The sequence below is a fragment of the Lactuca sativa genome, chromosome 7 (assembly GCF_002870075.4).
Source record: "Lactuca sativa cultivar Salinas chromosome 7, Lsat_Salinas_v11, whole genome shotgun sequence".
NCBI lineage: Eukaryota > Viridiplantae > Streptophyta > Magnoliopsida > Asterales > Asteraceae > Lactuca > Lactuca sativa.
The window spans coordinates 191,824,707-191,843,196 of record NC_056629.2 but is presented as its reverse complement, the minus strand read 5'-3'; the positions used below and the strand labels follow the sequence as shown (position 1 = coordinate 191,843,196).

Below are 18,490 nucleotides of genomic sequence, written 5' to 3'. Positions count from 1 at the left end.
CGATTTATGTCAAACAAATGGGGTTTTGAATAAATGTCTCAAACATGCTACCATCTTCTTCAAATGAATCATGATTTATATCAACCTTCAAATATCAAGTCAATACAAGCTCAACCTTAGTAATGTAAAATTGTTCAAGAACAAGTGAATATATATATATATATATATATATATATATATATATATATATATATATATATATATATATATATATATATATATATATATATATATATATATATATATATATATATATATATATATATATATCCAAAATCAAGAACATGCAAGAACCACTTTTAAGCTCAAAAGTTCAAAGATCAACAAGGATAATATTGTTTAAGATTTCATAAATAAGTTGAACGTTCCTCCACTTCCCGCTCAAACTAAGGGGGTCGTATTAGCGATATAATTCGATCAATATTAGGTTTATTATTGTCATAATTTCCACATTATAATTTTCCTTATTCTGTATTAGAGTCAGAATAAATTTGAATATTGTAATCTATAAGTACCCATTGTGATTATTGAGAAAGGATGTCCAAATGTTATTCTAAACCTATTTCAGCAAGCATACGTAGCTCATATTTTCTTAGAAGAATAAGTTTTTTTATGATATAGATAAAATACGATATCTTTACTCGGTCTTTAACAACTAGTACGGGCTTTGACCTATAATCCTTTTTATATCATACAACATGTAAACTCATATATTATAACTACATGGTGGATATTTTTCTAATACAAATTGAATTTGTCAACCACATATTGTACTCCATCGAGATTTTGACATTTTCTTGGTCAAAGGATGAAAATTTCGTCAGTGGCCAAGTTAAATATATATGTTATAACTTGTTCTAACAATTATTCGGATACACTCTCTTCTTATTATTTCAATCAATATTATGTTTATATTTTTATATTTGGATATGCTTAATAAGTTATTGTATGTGATATTTGTGAAGTTAAACAGTTCACAAAATAAATATGTATTTTATGAAAAATATTTAAAGTTTGGTCATTTTCTTCTAATAGAACACAACCATTTTTGATATTTTAGTGATTAACCCAAAAGAAATACAAATAAACACAAACAAAAGAACCATACACTCACTCAAATTTGGAACTGGTGCAAAATAGGTGCAAAATAGAGGGGGTATGATTTGACTCAGCTTATTTCCTTTTACTGAAAAATCATAAGAAATTTGATTCGATTGTTCAATATGTAAATGAATAGATCAAATTCATATATACAAATCAACCATTTGGATTGATCAGACCCGAGCCAAATCATATTCATTAACACAACTAAAGCAAAAGTTTATACATTTTTAACAAGAAAGCTTTCAAAATAAAATAAAGTACATTTTTGTGAAACATCTAAAAACTTGATTTCTCATAACAAATGTCAAAAAACATATTATAATGTTTTCATGAAAAAAATATCAATTTTAGGTAAATCATACATTTACCTTTATATACGTGTTACATTGTAATCTTCCAAACATGATATAATAACACATCATAAATGTTAAGTATAAACAAAATACATTTTTTTTTTGAAAATTGACTTTTCAAAACACATGTACGACTTATATTTTTCTCTTATGGGTTGTTTGATAGTTATATGATTGAATTAGACACAATCCTAAATCTAACCAGGTAAGATGCATATCGGATGAGTCATGATCGAGTCAGAGAATTCAAAATATGATATCAAACAGTTTGAATCTGATCGGATCATATCGAACAACTTTTAACCTATCTGATCGGGTCATATCAAACAACCTTTAACCTTTATACATTTAAGAATAATTGCATTATACTATTTAAACAATTATAAATTTAAGAATAATTGAATTATACTATTTCAACAAAAGACTAAATCCACACACAAAAAAAGTTTATGTACCGTGAGCTTCATGGATGTATATAATAGCATTCTATTCTATGCTAATTTATATTTTAAACAATGTTTTTTTATGTAATTGACAAAATATTTAATATTTTGTCTAAGTTAAATATAATACTATTATCATTACGTAAAACAACAAATACTCGAAATTTTGTCTACTAATGATGATTTAACATAAACAAATACTCGAAATTTTGTCTACTATGATGATTTAACACAATGATGTTGCTCTCTTTTGCAAAAAAGGAGAATAATATTTATAATAAAATTTGATTTAAAAATATATTTATTATTGTTAATTATGATTTTATATTTGGTTTCAAAACATTTTAGCGGTTAAATTAAACTCCGTACAAAGTCTTGGTTGGTTATCGCGTCTGTATAACCGTACCTCACTTCACTAACCCCCACCAGGCCACCAGTATAAAAAGAGGGACAGCATTACCCATTTCTTTATCGATTTAAACACCGCCACCCACCACCGCAACCACCACCTCTACCGCCGACTCTCTCCCTCCCTCCCCCCGTCCACATTCATTCACTATCTTCCTTTTCTTCACTCACTCGACTTTCAGAAGGCTGTGCGCGCTGCAAACTGCAAAGAACGAAAGGACGAAAGCTAAAGCGAAAGTCGTCGCCGGTTGATTCTAGATCTGAATCACCGTCTTTCATGACTGCTGATTTTGATATGAATTTTGCCTTGAAAAAATCTCTCCTCCATTTCTCATAATTCTCTCTTGGATTGCTGAGTTTCAAGTAGTTAGTGAAGATCAAAAACTTCTACATCGTTCTCTGTGGATCTGATAACGAATCTCGCGTTGCGTTGTCCTGAACTGTAAGTGTTACTTCAGTGCTCTTGCAGAGTTCATTTTCGTAGGAATAGTTAATCTGATTTAGGCTTCTATGATGTTTAATTTCTCTACTTTTTGGTAATCTGTTTGGTTGCCGATGAAAGAGATAGAAGTGAAACATGTGAATTCATTCCAAATTGGTGAATTTTCGCGGCAACCTAACATATTCTCGTGATTTACAAAAGGAATGTGTGCCTCTTTTTGTTTTAGTTTCTTAAAGTAAATGGAATTTGCACTCTGACTGAGCTTTCATTGGTGAAATGACTTTACGCTTGATTTTGTGGGATATATTCGCTTACTGTTTACTGGTCGAGAATACTGTTATGCTAGTTGCTAAATCCCAAATTTCAAACTGATTTTCTAACATTTTTTGGCTTTGAAACTGCAGATTCTGAGTTCTAAATCTGGTTAAAATCAACTTCCAACAATGGGGAAAGCAGGAAGAGATTGGACTCAGATCTATGCAATATATGGCATGGAAGATTGGCACACACCGATTTTTCTCTTGATCCATGCGATTGTCTTCTCCGCTTCATCACTCGTATTCCTTCTATACTTCAACTGGATCTGCTACTCCTTCGAATCAATCCTCCCGTCAGTATTTTCAACCAGTATCGCCAGATTCGCCGCAGGATTCACCGGCTCCGTCACAGCTCTCTCCGCCGTCTGCCTATTCTACGCCGCCGGCAACATGTTCTACTCCTCCGTCGCCCTTCGCTGGGACATGGCCCAACGCATGGTCAGCGCCGTCCACGACTGGTCCACCGTGAAAACCGTACTCGACGTCGGCTGCGGTCGCGGCATCCTCCTCAACACCGTCGCAATGCAGCTCAAAAAAGAAGGCAGCTCCGGCCGAGTCGTCGGGTTAGACCGTAAAAACACGACTTTATCAACCCTAAGGACGGCAGGAATGGAAGGCGTACAGGAATACGTGACCTGCCGTGAAGGAGACGCGCGTAGGCTACCATTTCCGGACAACTACTTCGACGTGGTGGTGTCGGCGGGGTTTGTTCACAAAGTCGGGAAGGAGTTCGGGCCGAAAACAGCGGCGGCATCGGCGGAGAGGATGAGAGTGGTGGGGGAGGTGGTGAGGGTGTTGAAAGAAGGCGGAGTAGGGGTGGTTTGGGACATGGTTCACGTACCGGAGTACGTTCTCCGGCTACAAGAACTGAAAATGGAGGAGATCAGAGTATCGGAGCGGGTAACGGCGTTCATGGTGAGCAGCCACATCGTGTCGTTCCGGAAACCCAGCCATCAGCACGTGATGGGTCCCACTGAAGTGAGATTGGATTGGAGATTCCACAATATCTGTTGAATTATTTAATCCGGAAAAAAAAAAGATAAAAAACAATATCCACTAAGCTTATTTTAATAGAAAATATTTTATATACGTATAAATAATAAGATATATATATAATTATAATTAACTAATTAATATTAGAGTTTGATGTGTTAGGAAAATACGAGGAATGTAAAAGGTCTGGTGAAACAAAGTGGAACCAGAAGTATGTTGTTTGAATTGTAATTTAGTTTATTGAAATATAAATAAGAACAAAATTACAAGTTGCTTATAGTGTTGCATGTGATCATTAATACTTACTTTTTATACTTGTTAAAGTAGTAAATAGTAGAAGCTTTGGCGTAAAACATAACCTTTGGGTTAATTTTTTATACTGTGGAGTGATTGTTTGAGACGTGTGACGTGTGATTGGCAATAAATAGCATCACATGCGATATGATTGTTATTTGGTACCTAGTGGCCCTTCCCTTGGGTTGAAGGTTTTTTGGACATCTTCACGCATCAACCACATTAGTCTCTTCATCTTTAAATACTAAGAAAATGACAACTTTTAACAATATTTTAGAGGGTGTTTGGTAAGTTTTTTAAGAGGCAATTTCCTAATCATTCGGTATTAAATTAAGAGCGTTTCGTATGTAATATGTATTTTTTTCTTTTTAATTTCTGAACGAATCAGAACCCCTCTCAACCATTTATCTATGGTGACTATATGAACCATTCATTTTGTGTTAAAAAATTCCACCCAAGACAAAGACAAAATCTCATGGTAGAACTACATATCAAAAATTTACATTGTTATGCAAAATTTGAAGTATTGCACCCGCCATCTTGGGAACCGACTATGTTCGCCCATGTTTCCACCACGACCCTCATATATCTAGCTACCGATGCTTGCCTTTTTTTTTTTTTATTATTTTTTTATTTTTTTATTTTTAATTTCTTTATCTATTTATTTATTTATTTAGATTCATATTCTTTTAAATTACTTGACCAAGTATCAATTTCGAATCTAACCAATAATTCTGAGTTTCCGCATCAATTTTTAATATTTATGTACGAATCGGGCGGTGATGGCTGGTCGATTAGGCCTAATCCCTTTGATGAAGGAGATAAGTTGATCCATTTTTTTTGTAAGTCGTAATTTTATTTAAATCAACTTATTTCAAGTTCATGTTGTTTGTTTCAAGCTAGGATTTATTTCGTTATTTTGTTTGAATAATTGTTTCATGAATTTTGCTTTTGAGTATGAACTTAAGGTCTGATTGAAATACTTCATTTTATTTTATAGTTAAGTGATTTTGGGACCTGATTTAATTTCATATCACTTTACCCATCGCGTTTGAAATAGTTCCTCTTTTTAAATATATTATTGCCCCCAACCTTACACCCCTTCTAGAAACTAAACACCCATGTTTACCGTATATTATATATAATATGATTTTCCTATCCACCGACTTTCTCTATGTTTTGGCGTAAATTTTTTACGTCTTCGTAGTTATTTTTAAGCATTTTTCTTGGCAAAGTTGTGGTCCTTAAATTTTGTGTTTTGGCAACTTAAGTCCTATAAGTTTCTATGCATAACTTTGGTCCACAAATTTTGTGGTTTGGTAACTTAAGTCCTATATTTATATTGCTACTGAAAAAGCTCTGCTACTTAAATCCATTATTACCGCCGCAACGCGCATCTAATAAATCCTAGTTGTATTATATAAACCATTAAGATGAAATGATATTTGATATTTATTAAAAGAAAATAACTGCTAAATAAAAACAAATTTATAGTTTAAATATAATTAAGCAATAGTAGTATGAAATATCACTAATTTATGTGAGATTTAGTTTATTAAAGACAAACATAAACAGAAATTTATTTCATATCTAAGTGGTTCAATTAAAAATTGTATTGTCTCAATTAATAATGAACAGTGAATTCCTATTCTCATTAGCCTAAGCCTTCGACGAGAGGTTCCCGACCCAATTGCCAAGCCCTTTCCCACCAACCTTGTAATTTAAAAGGAAAAAGAAAACGAAATAAATCATTGAAAAAGCGGCGGTATTTTGGATACCCGTATAACCATCGAAGAAAAAACTAGTTTTGAGGTTGATTATAAATATTCGACTACTGTTAAAGATGTTCTAAAAAATAAATATATTATATAATTTACAGATAGGCAAATTAATAAATATAATAAATAGATTGCGTATCATATTCTATGATAAATTCGTGTTAAACATCTAAAAGGAGCTTTTTTTAACGTTATTATTGTGTTAAATTAAAATTTTACATTTTTCATTTATATCTCATTGTAATTTAAACCCTCAACTTAATAGAAAAAAATACTTTACAATTTTTATTAATAAAAATAAATATCAATAATATTATTAAAGTCACAATTGATAGTAAATTGGGACATTATGTCGTTTGTTTGTCTGACACAACACGACAATGTTATATTTAATATGAGCAAAACACAACACAATGTTGTGTTTTTTCAAGTAACAAGAAAATAAACCAATTAAAAAACGACAAACACCACACGATACGAAAAAGATAACATAATAGAACAATTAGTTTATTTAATTAATATTTAATCATACATAACACGAAAAACACGACAAATAAATGCTAAATCGTGTCAATTTCGTGTCGAATTTTGAACACAAACACGACACGACGCAATATCATTTTTTTTACACTTGACACGAACACGAATTTGAATTTTAGTTTCGTCCCATTTTCGTTTAGTGCCGTGTATTTTTATTTTTCGTGTCAACAATTATCACCTGTAGTCCCGATATAATAAAAAAAAATGAAAAAAATGGTCAAAGATAAATATATTCGTGCCTATTTTCTTTGTTAATAATTTCCCATTTAAGTCAATTAATTTCAAAGTCAATAATTTCTGCACCTACTTCACCTCCTAAGTCCTACCCTGCTAGCGATTAATCATAACGTGTCTTTAATTTATCATAAGTAATAATAGTAACAATACTGATAATAATAGTAACATCAAAATACTAATAACAATAATTATAAATAACAATAAAAGCAAGATTATTGAAGTTATTCTTAATAAAAACGATAAGTATTATAGATGTCTTTTATTTTATCTTAGAATCATGAATTTTGGCACCTCCAACTAGCGTAAATCAAACAATCATAAATCTAATGCACCAGAGATAAATAGTAAATGAGAAATTAAATATCCTTTTATGTTTTATTCATAGTTATTTTTTTACTCAGATAGAATATGGAAAGAGTGGATATCTTCAGTTCTTCACCATTCTCCTATTAATATCTTGTATTTCATTTTTTTTTTTTTTTTTTTTTTTGCCTTCTCCTAGCTACTTGTTACGTGAGGGTTCTTTGATAATATATTATTCGTTTCCAAAAAAAAATCATAAAATAATACCATATGAAATTTATTAATTATCTCTTTCTACATCTTGTTTCTCAGTCTAACCTAGTGAGAGGAAAAAAAAAATAGATGGACTTGAGATTTTATTTATTTATTTTTTGAAGTTCTTGAACTTTTAATGGAAGAAAATGAAGAAGTGGAAGGATAACTTTTCCTCATAATTTTTCTTTAAATTTAAAATGATTTTGAAAAAAGTAAATAAAATGTTTATTTTTCTTTCATTTCTTTTCGATTAAAGAACCTTTTCTTTCCTTTTATCTTCTTATTTTCTTTCTTAACCTTTTTTTCTTCAAAATTTTAGAACAAAATATCTCAATTTTGACACACATCATGATCTAATGAATAGAAAACAATATATATTTGATTTCTCTTAGTACATTTGAATATTTGATACCAATGAACCCGGTGGTATTAAAGAATGAAAATCATGTTGCTCCTCCAAAGGAGGGAAATTGAAACTGGGGAAAAAACCTCAAGCCGTCGTTATCAAGCATTGATTTTAGTTTTTATTGATCTCAAACCTCAAATATGATATCCCATAACTATCCGAGTTAAGTAAATACATTTACGGTTCGCTACATTTCCGGTAACATTTTACGTGTTTACTTTACTTACATGTTAATCGTCATATTATATTTATATTTATAAAAAAAACATTTTCAATCATCTCATGCATTTTAAACCCTTCTATAAATTTCCACATATCTCATGTATTTGAAACCCCATATATTTTCACCTTCAAAATAATTAATCACACATCACATAGTTTAAATAACTTAAATTTTGAAGCTACGAACAAAACAATGGATGGTGAATTTAGAGCATGAAATAAAAGAATAATTGATTTTGCCTCTATGTACTTATAAATATGTTCCCACTTCTGATGAAAATTTGACAGGAATGATGAAACAAAACCTGCTCCAGCATGGTAAGTGAATCTTTTTATATCATTCATTTCATACCTTCAACGCTTTTAGTTTGCTTCTGCTGCATGGTAATTAAATCCTTTTATATCATTCGTTTCTCAACTTCCACTCCTATAGTTTATACAATTTCAAGTACTCTAAACGAGTTATGAATATATGATAGGTGTGATAGGATAATATGGTATGTGGATGAACTAAAGCAGATACTATACCCTAGAAATGAATCCAAGTTGTCCGATTATCGGCCGGTGAAGGCAATACTTTCTACCGAAGTTAAAGTCTCAAGATAGAATATCATCATACAATACTTATAAATGAGACATTTTTCCAATCATCTCATGCATTTAAAACCCCCACACAAATTTCCAAACACCTCATGCATTTGAAACTCCTATACATTTTCATCTTCAAAGTAATTAATCACATATCAAACACTTTAAATAACTGAATTTTTGAAGCCACGAATAGAACTATAGATGATGAATTTAGAGCATGAAATGAATGAACAATTGATTTTGCTCCTACGTACTTATAAATATGTTCCCACTTATGATGAAAATTTGGCAGGAATGATGAAACAAAGCCTGCTCCTGCATGGTAATTAAATATTTTTATATCATTGATTTCGTACCTTCGACTCCTTTAGTTTGCTTCTGCTGCATGGTAATTAAATCCCTTTATATCATTCATTTCTCCACTTAGTTTGTATAATTTCAAATACTCTAGACGGATTATGAATATATGGTAGGTGTGATAGGATAATATGGATTGGGGATGAACTAAAGCAGATACTATACCCTAGAAATGAATCTAAGTTGTCTGATCATCGGCCGGTGAAAGCGATAGTTTCTACCGAAGTTAAAGTCTCAAGATAGAATATCAAAATCTTTGCATTTTAGATAGGTTTCCAGGACTATAGTCGTTCCAATCTTACTAAAGAATGCAAGAACATGAGGTCTTCCCATAATTCTTGAAGAATCTAAAACTTTTGGGTTTTAGGATTTCTTGTTTTTGACCTAATTTGATACCATGAACAAATTGGTAATCAGAGATGTGTATTTTCTCTATCAATCAAGGCTAAAATCAAGGAATAAGAATTGGAATTAATATATACAAAAAAATCCAATAATAACTTAATCCACTTCAAGGACCGGATGCTTCGTATAAGAGACCGAGCCGACCCGTGATCGTCATCAATAATAAAGAAGAACCACTTCCACAACTTGAAGTAGCGCATGAACCCACACTTTATTTACCGAGACTAATAAAGGTTCAAAGATGAGAAGGACATAACAACCTTCACGATGATTTGGCGGAACATACATACAACAATTTGATATCCAACGACAACAATGACGAGTAGACGTAATTTTCATTATTTTTATTATGTAATGTTTTTAATTTTATCATTGAATGTTATAAAATTGAAGAAATATTTCTATGTTTAATTAATCATTTATATTGTTTTTATTTATATTTGTATTAAATTAAAAATAATAAAGTTGTAATGGTATGATGTAAACACCCCTATAAGATTATGTGGATGAGGTTTTTTTTTTTTTTTTTTTTTTTTTTTTTTTTTTTTTTGACAATAATGATGTTTTTTTATATAGGGATAGTGAATTAAAAATATAATATATTTTTTGATATGTATATATTTGGTCAATGGGTTTTTTCGTCCATATTTACCCCTTCAACTTGTTAAACTATAAACATGCAGTCCTTATGACCGGTTACTCCAAGTAAACCGGAAAACTTGTCTTAATAAGGTAACATATTTTCCACTTTGTACACATTTAGTCCTTAATATTTTTTTTTTACAAAATAAGTCATTGTTGTTTTTGTACACATTCAATACTTAAAACCGGTTTCTTTAGATTTTTCTTAGGACATCCTATGTGAGACAAACATTAATAATGTATTCGGGGCTGTTGATTCTTATGGCTACCACAACCTCACTTGCTTGATTGCTTAGGTCTTATGGTTTGGCTCAGGTCTTGTGTTATAAACATCGTAACTTCTTCATATGATCTCAGATTTTAATGATGTTTATATCAACACCTTCATATTTGAGTCTGCTATAAATTTCCTTTAGATTAATCCCGTTAAAAGTAATATATTTTTACTTATGATTTTATAAAAAAAAATATGCATACATACATTCCTAAAGAACGCATGGATATAATGATCGTAAGTAAAAATGTATTAATTTTTTAACGCGAGTAATCTAAATGAAAGTTGTATTACACTCAAATACGAACGTGCGAATATAGAGATCGTTAAAATCTAAGATCTTATGAAGAAGTTACGACGTTCAGAACACAAGAACGAAGTCAAACTATAAGACCTAAGCAACCAAGGAACAGAGGGTGCGGTGACCATAAACATCAATAACCCCAAAAACCTTATTAATTATCGTCCCACGTAGGATGCCGTGAGAAAAACCTAAACAAACTGGTCATAAGTATTAAAAATACTTATGACCAGTTTGTTTAGTTTTCAACAAAAAATAAGGACTAAATGTGCACAAAAATATTAAGGACTAAATGTATATAAAATGAGAAATATATTACCCCGTTAAGCTGTTTTTTTCCGGCTTACTTGGAGTAGCTGGTCATAAGGACTGAAGGTGTATAGTTTAACAAGTTGAAGGGATAAATATGGACACAAAAAACTTAATGACCAAATATGTACAAATCGAAAATTATATTACTCTTTTAAGTCATTATCCCCAAAACATTACGGAATAGGTATAATTTTGAAAATATTTTCCAAATAAGGTGAATTTGAAATTTATAGAAATCGGATGCCATGAAACCCAAACTCACGCCTACATCTCGATTTCTCAGACGTCTCCATCTCCGGCTAGACATTGTCCTTTCTCGCCGCACCGGTCATCAACGCTTCCTCCACACGCCGTTGACCATTACCATCCGGTGCTTCCTCCACGACCACTCACCTCCGACGATTCCTCATCTTCTATCATCTCCATTGAGATTCTAAGGTTCCATATTTTTTGATTTCATCTTTCTTATTTTAAGTTTTTGATTTCAAGATTCCATCTTTCTAATTTCATCTTTTTCATCTTTCTTGTTTCCCGATTTCATATTTTTGATCTCAAGGTAATGTATGAAAATAACACTACTATATATAGAAAATATTTGCTTTAGATCTTACATACTTTGGAATGTAATAGTAATAGGTGGTTGCCACAACATACGTGTTTTTTGGTTCATTGTTTTTTAGTGAAATCCCAATAAGGAGAAAGCGATGAAGAAGTACATGTTATTCAGGTTATAGATGCACTATGTAATTTACTTATAGTCAAAATATATTTTTACTAATGATAATTTACATTCAATTGTTGGTAAAATTGGAGGCGTGGTTGGTTTGATAAAAAATAGTTTACATTCTTTAATTCTTTTTCTTGCATTAGGCCACCCATAATTGTAACACCCTGTTTCGAGTCGTTTCATAATTCAGGGTTGTGACCTGAAGATCAAGTATCATAAGGCTTCGGGTTTTGGGAAAGAGAGATTTAGACCCATTTGGATGTGGGTAATGTAGATTATGTGATCCAAGAGTTCGGTTTCTACTTTGTAGTCAAAGGGTAAAATGGGAAAAGTAGTGTTTCAGACTTCTTTTATAAATTATGGATTTTAGTTCGATTTGTTTTAAGTTAAGGGTTGTAGAGTTCCTCAACACCTTTCCGTGGATATAAAGAACGTCGAAATCGGATTTGAAACAAAGAAGTTATGACCGTTTGAAGTTTGGGTAGTTTTGGGTTAAGCCGCGTACGCTAGGTGTACGGGGAAGTACGCTGGGCGTACTAGGGCATCCCTGAGTATGATGGGTGTACCATGAGTATGTTGGGCGTACGCGATTGGTGCCCAAACCTTATTTTCCTAGGTTGAGCCCTATTTAAGCTCCTTAACTTCCCCAAACCCATTCAATTCTCAACCTCCACCTCTCCAACACCCTCCCATGAAAACCCTAACCGTTAGTTTGATCCTTTTGAGCAAAAGAAGGTGATCTTGAGTTCTTTGGAGTGTTCTTAGTCCATCTTGGAGAAGAAAGATCTATTTGGAGAAGTGTTGGTTGCATTGGAGCTTGTAGATCCAGACTTTGTTCACCTTGATCTTTCTTCTAGAGGTATAAAGTTTGAATCTTGATGGTGCATTTGATAGATCTAGCTAGTCTTGGGTGTTATGATCTTTTGGTCACTTTAGTGCATAAAGTTTAGATCTTGAAATTTTGTGGCCTTGTTATGGATAAGTTGGAAAATTTATCCATTTAAACATCATATTAATTCAGATCTAAAGGTTGGAGACTTGGAACTAATGGATTAAGTTGAAAGAGATGCTCTTTTAGTCCCTTTGAGACTTAAAAAATAGATCTTGGTGGTTTGGACCATTCTAATGGATAAAGTTGGAAACTTTATCCATTATGGAACTATTAGTATTCATAAAAATGTGATTTTGGTCCTTCTATTCCTTCCATGTAAGTGTCATGATGTCTTAATGGATTAATAAGTTAAGGTTTTGACTTTTGGACCATTTTTAGACATGGAAAGTCATAAAGGTGGAAACTTTATGACTTAGGTGTTGTTTGTTTTTTCTGAGGCAAAATGTCTGCAGTCTGCGGACCACATCTATAGACCTCTGCAGTAGAAGAGGTGGGCCAAACGTCTCTAGTATGAAAAAAGAAGATTGTTTGTTTCTTTTAACATCTATAGGCTACTAAAATAAAATAAAATCTAAATGAACTGATTTTTTATAAACTTCAAAGTGATTTTTTAATATTTTATGACTTTTTTTTATAAATAATTAACAAATTTAGATCAACTTTTATGTATTATTGTATAAAAAATCTAAATAAAAATGGTACAAATTAATGTATATATTTGATAAAAACCAACCATCTTAGTCACAAAGTTATATCTAAACATTGTAATTAGGAATCAAAGAATTTGATACGTACATAGATGAAAATAAACTTCGATTTTTTCAATTAAATTAATTAAAAACGTGCCATAAAAATTTCCCATGAAATTGACGATATTATATTAAATAATGTTTTAAAAAATTTGGCACAAAAATATAAGAATATATTATGATTTTTTTCATATTTATATACACAACTTCAACGACCATTGTTGTAATAAATCTTTATTTATAAATTTGTCAAAAAATATCATGTTTGTGTCGTTGAACTTTTTTTTAAAGTATTGTAACTTTTTTTTTCAAATTATTTATAATTAATAAAGTTGGAATAAATATAAATTAAAAAAACTAAAAAAAGTTAAAGATATATGTGTTTTTAGGCTAGAAGATGTCTGAAAATGTTAGAAGACTCTGGTCGACATATGCGTCGAAAAGAGGGCGCGCATACATTTTTAAGTCTGCAGTCTTCAAAAAAACAAACAGTCTGCGAATGCTAATGTCTGCGCGTGGTCTGCATGGTGCAGACAGAAGAGGCCAAGAAGATCCGTAGAAAAAAAACAAACAACATCTTAGAATGATGTTGTGAGACTAGATTTGAGTGTTGGAGAATAAGCACTAAACAGAAAAGTGTCATCTGACCAAGTACGCTGGACGTACCTTTGAGTACGTTGTGCGTACTCTTATGGGGTCCCGATTCTGGATGGTGAGTACGCCATACGTATGAGCTGAGCACGCCATGCGTACGAGCTAAGTACGATGGGCGTAGTCAGCCCGAAGTTTGACTTTCGTTGACCGTTAACTTTTGACCAAGTTTGACCGTGGGTCAATGTGACAACCCGAACCTTTTTCCGTTACCGTTAGCCGATTTCTGTTAATAAAATTTGAATTTTATTTTTTGTCAAATTCCTTTGGTTTGGAAAGTCATTTAGTTATATAATTGAATTTTATATATATGAGTCGGAACCAAAATCACGCGAAAAACCCGAGTTTCCTTTGAAAAATCGATAGTTTTCGGCCTAAGTGATGTTCACGGCAGTAAACCCGTTTACGGCCAGCGACAGGTGGCCCCCACCATCGACCATGGAACCCCCTATAAATATGAGCATCTACCCCTCATTTATACTTTTCTGGCCGAAAACTCTCTCTTTCTCTCTCTAACCCCTCAACCGTAAACACCAAAAACACCCTCTTTTCTTCCAAAAATCATCAAGAATCACCTTTGGAGGTTGTTTTCGAGCATTTAAAACACGTTTTTCATCGAATCCAACATTATTGTTCTTGAGTTTACGGTCGTACACCCTTCTAACCTTTAAATCTTCAAAGACTGTAAACCGTTTTATGGTCGTAAACCCTTCAAAGATTCATAAATCCTTCAAGAACACCGTTCACGGCCGTAAACCCTTCAAGGGGCTGTTCACGGCCGAGAACAGTTCACGGTCGGAAACCCTTTACGGCCGCAAACTCCTTCACACCGTGAATCTTGACTGAAAACCCACTTTTCTGATTCAATTGAGTTCCGGTAACATTCCTAAACCAAAAGCAAGTGTTTTTCTAACACTATAAATAATGGTTTCGCTAATAAAATACAATTATGTATTTAATTGTTGATTAGGATCTCGTTGAGTACCGCGTGCATCCAACCAAGGGTTTCCACTCCCAGTCTCGCTATTCGACTAATCACACAACCAACTGTGAGTTCATACCCTTATGCTTTTTCTATTTTTCATGTTTTCAGGGGGGAATACAAGCCAAACACGAATGATTTTGTGAACTTATACAAAAGAATTTCAACGAGATTAAAACTTATGCAATTAATACAACCAAAAGATTTCTATGTTTAATAAAATATATAGATATTTTATCCCTTTTGTAACATGCTGAGCATAAGGGACGTTTTCAACGTACAACCATAATTGCATAGTTTTCAGATCAATACACGAACCAAATACACAACATACATGCCAACTATAGTAGGTATAGTTTGGGATTTTCAATACACAATTTTATGAATTCAGAGTTATACATTGCAAAACATATAAACTATGACAAATTTAGTTTATGATATACATTACTACAATCGGACTTCAAGAGTACAACATTAAATAATTATTTAAGTATAATTATTACCTTATAAAGTATACACATGAATTCAAATACAAAAGAACCATACATAGCTACACATAAACTAGTTAATACAGGGTGTGAGACATCACTTCAATTGTACCCTTCAGGGTGCGGGTTAAATCCTATCATAGTATAACCAAAGTCTCCTGGAGGGAGAGCATGAGATTTGTGAATAGATCTATTCAGGATTGACTATCCCACACCTGAACTGCTAGCTACAGTTAGGCAGGCATGCCTGGGGTGACAAATGTCATAACGTCCGATGCTTGAAGAACGTCGTAGAGGTCACTAGGTCATATCAAGCATGGTTATACAAACTCACAATAGTATAAACTAACCTTATTGTTTACGAGATTTCGTTCTTCATTAGTTTTATTTTCATTAATAAAACTAGTTCATAATACAACTGGAGGATTCCAGGGATTTCAACTCATAGTTTTATTTTAAGTAATGAAACTACTATACATACTGGTAGTAACCAGGGTTTCCAAACAGAACATTCTATACATTATTGGTGATATCCAGGGTTTTCATACAAAGGGTTATCATTCAAAACAACGTTATACAGTACAACTGGTGGTAACCAGACATGCAAACTAATACATTATACACTACTACAAAACAAAGTAATAAACATATATGTTAGAAAATATTGGATTGACTTGGGAAGCATACAAACATTTTACAGATTCAGTGACAGGTTTTCATTATAAAAACATGCTTATGAACTCACTAGCTGTTACACTGATACTCTGTTTTTAAAACCGTTTGTATTCTCAGGAAATCAGTAGACAGGTACCTCAGCAGACTTTTGAGAAGACGGAGCATATAGAGTCTCGTCTTTCTTTTTGCTACTTTTGATGTATAAAAATGTGAAGCAAATAGATCTAAATACTTTTTATATATTCAATGTAATGGTTGTGTTCACTTTGATTATTATAATGAAATTGTTGTGATACTACATATGACGTTATCCATCCCCGAACGTTTCCGTCGTTCCGGTTTCGGGTGTGACAATCAAACTTGAGGATTTTGGGCTATTAATTAAGATTTTATATGGATCTAGTGTTAATAGATTCGCCGGTGCAAGTAGTGCAGAAAAGGGATCGTATCGTAGTGTTTTAGAGTTCTTCGATTCAGGTGAGTCTTCTGACTGTGCTCGTGGGTCGAAGGTACCAATGCCGACCCACTAAATTGTGTATGTAGGATGCTTTCTGTTCTTGTGACTCTTATATGCTTGCCTGTGTGGTGGTATATACGTGTTGACCAGTTGGGTCTTAGTGTTGTTATTGTGATATGTGATAATGTATGTGCTGAGACTTCGAGTAGTCTCCAGGGTTGTTGATAACCCATAACTGTAGTGATGTGTGTGGTATTTTGGGCAACTCACTAAGTTTTGTGCTTACAATTTGTGGTTTAAATGTTTTTAGGTTTTCTTATAATAAAGGAGGGGCACGACTCGATTGCATCGTATCCATGGGAGACTTGTGCATGTGATAAATTTTGACGATACTTTGATAAATATTTTAAGATTAAATAGTCCTATTTAATAGGGCCGGTTCTGTGGATTCAAATGTCCAGGGCGAACCGGAAAAAAAGGCCCTAACGTGTAACGAATTATTTCAATCCAAAGATGATCCCCAAAACTTGATTTGCTTAACCGAAAATGAAATCAAATTAATATACATAACTTAAAATGACAAATTGAACTTGAAAATATAAAACATAAACTATTTGATGCCAAATTTGTGACTAACCTTCTTTGATCTCTAAAGAAGCTTACAACGCTTTTCTCCTTGTCTTCTGCAACTATTTCATATGACGAATCTCACAAATCATTAAAATTTTCAACAAAAAATCTAAACAAAAAAATGGGAAAAACTCAAAAAAAATGTTTATGTGTGCTTTGTGGGGTGTAATTTGATGGGTTTATTAATGGAGAAAAATAAGTTTTGAACTCCAAATGCATTGAAAGTGATGAGTTCACATTTTCTTTTGTTCCTTCAAACCCAACGTGCCCATGATGCCATTAAACTTGTATATCAAAAGAAAACAAATACAATTTAATGTGTAAGACTTAAGAAATATAATTTTTTATGTATATGTGATTACTTTAGAGTCATACAAATTTTGTAATTTTGTTTTATGGGTCTTCTCTTCTCATGGAAGGTTATGCAAGAATCTATAATCTATCTCAAAATTTAGAATCTTTGATTTCCGATTCAATCATCAATCAATCTATTTCAACATTCAAAATTTTTGATTTCTGATAACATAATCTAGCAACAATGATAACTCATAAGTATTCAATATTCACTAATTCAGTTTCTCTACATTTGATAACAATAATAACCGATAACAATCATAAGATAATCTAAATATCTGATAAGTGGAAAATTAAACAAAATGAGAACTAGAAAAATCTAACCTTGACCAAGAGAATAATTGAAGTCCGAATGTCGCTGTCTTGAATGATCGACTGAATGCCGCTGCTTTCTGTGCGTAGAGTCGTGGATTATAATTGGGCGTGATATAATTTTGTGATTCCCTGTGCACATGCCCATCTTGTCCCCCTTCATCACCCGCCATGCTATTTAAGATTTTGTAGTTGTGATTTGAATACACGCTTAAATTTTAATTGAAATTTTTGGGTTGAAATTTGGGGCGTTACATGAATGCATACCAAGAAGAGCTTCATAGTCTAAGTGGCCACGAACGTGGTTCGTGTATACCATCCCAAACCCTCATGGTAACTCATGATCGTGGTGATTTGTTGTGGGGAGATCGGAGGACAACGACCAATCAAGTCTCTATTCTTCTCTCTTGCTGACCACGCCCACAATCAATGTGGACAATATACCGACTATGTTGTGGAAGAGGATGATGGTGACGTGGAGGTGGAAGGAGTTTATGGTCACGAAGAGCATTGCAGATGGCCTCAACTAATAAGTTTTTCGTTATTGCCTATTTGCTAAACCAATGAAGTGATGGTTTGCTCAAATTTTTTAATCT

At 32.6% G+C, this 18,490-nt stretch overlaps 1 protein-coding gene across 1 annotated transcript; it reads left to right on the top strand.

Moving 5' to 3' along the window:
* The first annotated feature begins 2,339 nt into the window (after window positions 1–2,339).
* LOC111904865 (uncharacterized) lies at window positions 2,340–4,339 on the top strand. The gene is made up of 2 exons (XM_052765418.1): window positions 2,340–2,750; window positions 3,155–4,339. The coding sequence occupies exon 2, from the start codon at window positions 3,194–3,196 to the stop codon at window positions 4,079–4,081; it is 888 nt and encodes a 295-aa protein (XP_052621378.1). The 5' UTR covers window positions 2,340–2,750; window positions 3,155–3,193; the 3' UTR covers window positions 4,082–4,339.
* The last annotated feature ends 14,151 nt before the right edge of the window (window positions 4,340–18,490 follow it).